The sequence below is a fragment of the Vigna umbellata genome, chromosome 1 (assembly GCF_029865625.1).
Source record: "Vigna umbellata cultivar VRB3 chromosome 1, Vumbellata_1.0, whole genome shotgun sequence".
Classification (NCBI taxonomy): domain Eukaryota; kingdom Viridiplantae; phylum Streptophyta; class Magnoliopsida; order Fabales; family Fabaceae; genus Vigna; species Vigna umbellata.
Window position 1 is genome coordinate 18133981 of NC_142165.1, and position 7327 is coordinate 18141307.

The 7327-nt window shown below is 31.7% G+C and overlaps 1 protein-coding gene across 1 annotated transcript; it reads left to right on the forward strand.

Moving 5' to 3' along the window:
- Nucleotides 1–3709: 3709 nt before the first annotated feature.
- LOC124831260 (uncharacterized) lies at nucleotides 3710–6659 on the forward strand. Its single transcript, XM_047305189.2, has 3 exons — nucleotides 3710–4418; nucleotides 4692–5039; nucleotides 5349–6659. The coding sequence occupies exons 1-3, from the start codon at nucleotides 3969–3971 to the stop codon at nucleotides 5970–5972; spliced, it is 1422 nt and encodes a 473-aa protein (XP_047161145.2). The 5' UTR covers nucleotides 3710–3968; the 3' UTR covers nucleotides 5973–6659.
- The last annotated feature ends 668 nt before the right edge of the window (nucleotides 6660–7327 follow it).

Here is a 7327-nt window from a genome sequence, read left to right on the forward strand (position 1 = left end):
TAAATAAAATTATTTTAAGGAAGACCTGCTGGTAGACTTTTTCTCTCTCTTTTTCTCTTCTTTCTTTATTTTCTTTTCTTTTTATTTTTCTGCCTTTTTTTCCCACGTGTCTCTCTTTCCTACCATTATCTTCTCTACTTCTCCTATTTTTTAAAACCATTTTTATTTTTCCATAAACATATACTATATAAAGTACTTGAACTCAAAATATAAATGCAATTTGAAGCAAGCCTTATTTTCTTCGAAAATCTTCCTTTTTTTTATAATTTTGTTTACCTATAAGTATTTTGAAGTTTCACTGATATTATATACAACCTTTATTGAATTTGAATTTAAGTTTATAAAGTATTTTTAATATTGAAATAATGGACAATGTGTTTTTGAAGTATCTGAAGTGAACTAATAATGATTATGTTTGTGTTGGTTTTAAGTATGCATTTTTGGTTTGAAAGACAATCTAAATTATATTTGTTATATTATATAAATTGTATATTACATGTGCCTGAAGTTGTATAGTAAATTCAATGGAAGAAAAATGGGTATTTTGAATTTGTATCCTATTTTAGTGAATATTGTATATCGTATAACTTATTATTTTGCATAATTCTATTTTTTTTTCAAATAATTTTCTAATCAATATCAACTTGAGAGTAATAAGATAATTTTTCTATTTGAATTTGCTTAGTGAATTATATATCACGAATCTACTTTTATTTTGAAACATTACGCTATTTTGATACATATGATTGAATAAGTGTGGATGTAACCCTCCCTTTATCTCTCTTTATATTCATATATATATATATATATATATATATATATATATATATATATATATATATATATATATATATATATATAAAATAAGAATTTTGAACTTTAGTAGTTATATATTTGTTTTATTATTAAAGTAAAATAAATAAATGAACGAACAGAGCAAAAACAACAAATTATGATGTTGCGGGTTACTATGTGTGGGTGAGAGAAACAAGATGAAGATGAGAGAGAAACAAATTGGATAAGTTAGAAAGGTATATTAGGGTTAGATGAGTGTTTATGATTTTTTTAGTTGAGGATACTGTAAGAATGATAGAGATAAAGTTGGAGTGAGAGAGATGAAAAGAAAAGGGTTAAGAAGAATGATGAATAACATAGGTGTGAAATTTCTTGTTTTTTTTAGTTTTAACCTTAAAACTTATAATTTATGGCATATAAGAATATTTTTATCTACTAAAACTCGACACACGTTACTAAAATAATGTGAACAAAAAAAACATACATAAGTTAACAAACTCATATATATATATATATATATATATATATATATATATATATATATATATATATATATATATATAAATAATAAAAAAGAGATGTAATGTTGGGATGAGGCGTTTTATAGCGCATGCCGAGGTTGGTGATGGTTTGAGGATGTCTCTCATCTCATCATGGATATGCACTCATTAAAGTATTAGAAAAATGATGATGCTCCTTCTATTTCCACCGTGGTGTGAAAACAAAAATGCAAAATTCTTTTTTCCGTTTTTTGACCATTGCCAACGGCGCATTTCACAACATTTGACCGTAAAATTATAAAATGTTTTTTAAGAAAAAATTATTTATTTCAAAGTTGTAAAAAGGAAAATGTAAAATGTGTTAATTTGTTTGAACCGCTTATGATTGGTGAAGCGAAGATGAATATGACCACTGAGTTTTCGTCGTGTAGTCGCTGTCCTCTTCCCATGCTCTCTGCAATTCCTCCCCACTATCACTTCCCCCATCTCCATACCCAAACAATTAAAAATCACATGCCAATTACTTTATTTTATATTTTCACAGAAAATAAATATCTAAATCAGCTGAATAAATTTAATAAGAACAGAATTTTTTAGTCACACTATTCTATTCGTGTCAGAGAGGACCATTATATTTAATACTGCTGCATCAATTATTAAACTCAATCAACCCTTCACTAAATTAACTAATAAGCATAACGCGTTAAATTTTGTGAACCCATTTATCATCTTTTCGAGTTGAGTTGGATTTTATAAAATTTTGTAAATTTTGATACCAGTCAAAATTAAGACTACGAATCCGATTAATTTAGATGAAATCGTCTTTCTCACCAATTCATTTATAAATTTTAAATTATATTAAAAATTTAAAATAAATTTTATATAAATTTATTTATTTAAGATTTTAATATTATAAATAAATAAGTGATAACATTTATGTTAGATACTAATTCTTTTTATTATTGTGTTTTTGAATTATAATTAAAATTTAACATGATTTTAAATTGTATTATATTTTTTATTTATTTTGGATTATATATGAAATTTAATCTTATTTTGAATTGTATTATGAGTGAATTTAAATCTTATTTTTTTTAAATTATAATTAAATGAGTTAATAAGTCAACTTATTTAATCCATGATTTCATGATAAATTAGATTATATTTTAATTTTTTAAACTTGCTAACAAATAAATCAAATTGGATTAATACACTAAATAACCAGACTAATAAGTGAGATCGAATTGAACTGAATAATCATTTTGACAATAATAATCATTACAAATTTTAGTATAACCAATTAATAACATATTATTTTAAAAATACAACAAAAATTATTTTAAATTTATATATATATATATATATATATATATATATATATATATATATATATATATACGTACAATCATTTTAAATTAAAAAAAAAAAAAGTTAGTCAAATATTAAAAGTGACTATACATTTTAATAACGCAATACACTGCGAATTATCTATATTTTTATTAATTTTTTCTTTAAAATATATATACTACCGATTTTTCCTTGGTTAATATGAAATTTCCAAGAAAAAAGTTATAGCGGATAAGATTTTTTAGATTAGTTACAATAAATTTTATAACTTATGACAACGTAAAGTTTCTTTAAACTCACCATATAAAAATCAAATATATTTTAAATTAATTTAATGTTGGTTTTTACAGGCTTTATTACTAAAATAAAGTTAAATATTATTAAAAATATTAAATATTTTATAGTAAAAAACTATAATTAAAGATACATGTTACGATTTTGTTTCATAATTTTGTTAGAAAATTAGAAAATAGATTTGTTATCATATTTGATACATATTTTAAGTATAATAATTAAACTGTAAAGTCATGTACTTAAGAATCACGTATCCTTATATAATACGTATAAGTTATTGATGGTTAAGTTTTCATAATATAAATATCGAAGAGATTCAAAATAATGAATAAGTTTATATAAGATATTATGCTATCAATTTCGATTTAAAATTTTAAACTAATATATTCATATATTTTATAATTATAATCGACCTCGATACCATTAAATTTTTAGGAGAGATATTGAGAAGATTATATACTAAATTATGTATAAACTCATATGAAATTTAATTACCCATTTTCAATTTAAGACTTTAAATTAATAGATTTATAGATATTTTTATTTATACATTGTTAATCTTACTCCTTTATGTCAATATAATACTTTTAATTTATCCTAAATTATTAATTGTAATTAGTTTAAAATATATAATTTATATTATAATAGGGTAGTGGAGATGTATACACATGTAAAAATGCAATACAAATTGAATAAGATATAATTAAGAAGGGCCAAAGTTAATTAAAAAAAAAAAGAAGAAAAGAGTTTAAGTAGGTGAAATTGTGTTGTGAGAAGCAATCTAGCGCAACAGTGTGTAGACCACAGTTTACTTGTCTCGCGGCAACATTGTCCGAATCCGTTGCGAGCACCTCTTTCTCTTTCTCTTTCTCTTTCTATTTCTCTTTCTCTTTCTATTTCTCTTTCTCTCTCAAGCATTTTAACAAACAGCACTTCTTCTAAACTCTAATCACTTACTGAGTGTGCGCTACCTTCGCCATTTCAGAACAAACGAACGCATTCGCTTAACTTGCGTGTGGCAAAGTCGTAAAAATGGAGCGGAAGCAAGGGTTCTTCTCCGCGCTGAAAGACGAGGTGGTTCGTGGTCTGTCGCCGGCGCGCTCACGCGCCAAGAGCCCGGCAAGGAGCTCATCGCCGATGTCCTCGCTGCTGCGGCGGCGACGGAAGCACCACGCGCCGCCGCCGGAGCTCTTCATCACGAGATCGGGCAGCCTGAGGCCGGCGGAGGCGCTCTCGCCGCTGAAGGAAGGACCAGACGGAACCGATGGCCATGACTCGACGCGCGGAGAGGGAAGGTGGGGCCAGTGGATGAAAGGACCACTCGCGAGAGCACCCTCTGTTTCCTCCTCCTCATCGTCCTCTTCCTCGTGCAAAAAGTCCGATCTGAGGTTGCTGCTTGGCGTGTTGGGTGCTCCACTTGCCCCCGTGCACGTGTGCACCACGGACCCCTTCCCTCACCTCAGCATCAAAGACATCCCCATTGTTAGTAACTCTTTTCACTCTGTTTAACTTCTCTCTTTTTGTTATATTCCCAGATCAAATGGCCTTAGGTTTATGACTTGCTTCCATAACCTTAATTTTTTGTCAATTCTTTGTTCAGTTGTCTAAGATCAGTAAATGTTTTACCATGTTAAGCATTCTGTTAGGTCACATTTGGAAAATTGAATGGAAAATGTGTGTATACAGTGAAGGGGATAATATAACTGTTGATCTTGTCTTGTGGTAGTTCCTTAAGATAAGGTGGTTTTGTTGCAGGAAACTTCGTCTGCTCAGTACATATTGCAGCAGTACATTGCTGCTTCTGGGGGGCAGAAGCTTCAGAATTCGATTAACAATGCTTATGCCATGGGGAAGGTGAGGATGATAGCCTCTGAGTTTGAGACAGCGAACAAGGTCACGCGCAGCCGGAACTCCTCCAAGGCTGCCGAGTCCGGTGGGTTTGTCTTGTGGCAGATGAACCCCGACATGTGGTATGTTGAGCTTGCTCTTGGTGGCAGCAAGGTTCATGCCGGTTGCAATGGGAGACTAGTGTGGCGGCACACGCCCTGGCTCGGTGCACACGCTGCCAAAGGGCCAGTTCGGCCTTTGCGACGCGCCCTTCAGGTTAGGCTGTAACCGTACTGTTTCAGGGTACTGCTTAGTTAAATTTATATTTAGTTACTTGTAGGAGAAGAACATAAGAAGGAAAAATGAATCGAGTTTCTTCCATAAGCTAAAATGATATGTAGACCAGATTTTATGAAAGTTCTCTCATCCAACTTCTTCAAAATTTTAACTGCATAAGTTGATTTTGATTTATCAGAGAAAGTAAAATCATTTTACGTTATTTTCTTTTTTTATAGGTGTTTATGGAAAAATTTATCTAGCGGGGCCTAGGTGGTTTACATTTCTGACTACTTTTTCTGTCTGCAGGGCCTTGACCCTCGAACGACTGCAAGCATGTTTATCAATGCTAGATGCATTGGGGAGAAGAAGATAAATGAAGAGGACTGTTTCATCCTGAAGCTCTGTGCAGACCCCTCAACATTAAAAGCCAGGAGTGAGGGTCCAGCGGAGATCATAAGGCATGTTTTGTTTGGGTACTTTAGCCAGAAAACGGGGCTTCTCGTACACTTGGAGGACTCCCATTTGACCCGCATTCAGAATAACGGTGGTGATGCAGTGTATTGGGAGACCACAATAAATTCCTTTCTTGATGATTACAGGCCTGTTGAGGGGATCATGATTGCTCACTCGGGTCGTTCTGTAGTGACGCTTTTCAGGTTTGGGGAAACTGCTATGAGCCACACTAAAACCAGGATGGAAGAAGCTTGGACGATTGAGGAGGTTGCGTTCAATGTTCCTGGCCTCTCCTTGGACTGTTTCATTCCTCCATCTGAGCTAAGGTTTGCTTCCATGAGTGAAGCCTGTGAGCTTCCTCAAGGTCAGAGGGTGAAGACTGCCGTGGCAGCAGCTGCATACCATGCCAAAGTTGCTCAACTACAGAAATCGCATGAAGGAAACACTAATAACATTAACTGGACAGTGGATGTTTAGCTAAGAGGAAGTTCTGGACTAGCCTAGGCGTCTAGTTTTTTTAACTTTTTGTGAACTATCTGACAAATTACTGCAGGTAAATGGTAAGATTGCAGCAGGGTTGTCAAGAGTTTTCTGCTGTGGGTCATTGCCTCATCAAATTTGTAAATAGAAATGATCAGTCGTGGATCCTGGAAAGTGAATTTCTATACTGAGTTTTTGGTGGATGATTATGTGCATCAAGGTTTGTTTTGCCCACTTGCTTTCCATCAGCGTGAAATTGGGAATCTGCTGATCATTTTATAAGCTTTATAATTCCTGTAGAGTTTTTTTTTCCTGTGAAAGCATTAACCATGATGCTTGGAAATCACAGTTATAACCTTGATTTCGTCACTGAAAAAGTTTTGGCCTTGTGTTTCAAGGGCCAGCACTTTGAGGTTTAATATCGATATTGCTGGTGACATCCGTAAGGAAATTTCTTCCGTCTTTGGAGGAAACTATATATCATTGAAGAACTTTAAATATGTTTAGTGCTGGTTGTTATTATGAATTGTAAACCTAGTAGCCAGAGTAAGTAGAAGCTAAACTATCATAGATCTAAATTTTTATGCTTTTAAAGGACATATATATTGACAAAGCTTGTATCAATATTTAATTGTAACTTAGAAATATGTCAAGATTTCCTTTATTATCAGAACTTTTCCTTTATATTTATCTTCTCCATGGATTATGTTTTCTCATATATTATGGTATAGTGTTCATCATTAATGCCTTGGTTATGGTTGAGATGTCAACATATCGCTTCGCTTTCAGGATCTTCACGTTTGGAGATAATTTTTGGTTGGTATATGTGATTTATTCTAATCGAATCTTTTTTGGAAAACTTGTATTCTTGAGCATACCTTTTCCTTATCAGTTGAAATTTATTATGACTCACCAGTTTTTTAGTGCCATCCTTGATAATGAAGGAGTGTTTAGGAATTTTCTTTCAGCTATGAAGTCAGAGTAAATTTGTAGTTCAGATAAAACGACAATTTGACATGATTTAATGCCTTAACTTTTTATTAAATTCCCTCTCATCAGATTCTAAGTTTCATATATGGGTGTTAAGTGTTATGTTTTTTTCAAAGTAATCTTAGACCAATATAAACATTACTTTCATTTGGTAATCATGTGATAAACTTGATCTTCATTCTAATGAGACTTTTAAGTTAATATTATATAGTATATGTTGCACCGCATACATTTATGAAAATCGAAATCAAATGATAAATAAGTAACCATTGCTATGGATTTGAAAACAATTAAGGCAAAAGACTAAAGAAATAAGAACCTGTGTTACTCTGTACTATGATATTTTTTGTGATTTGGTTCAA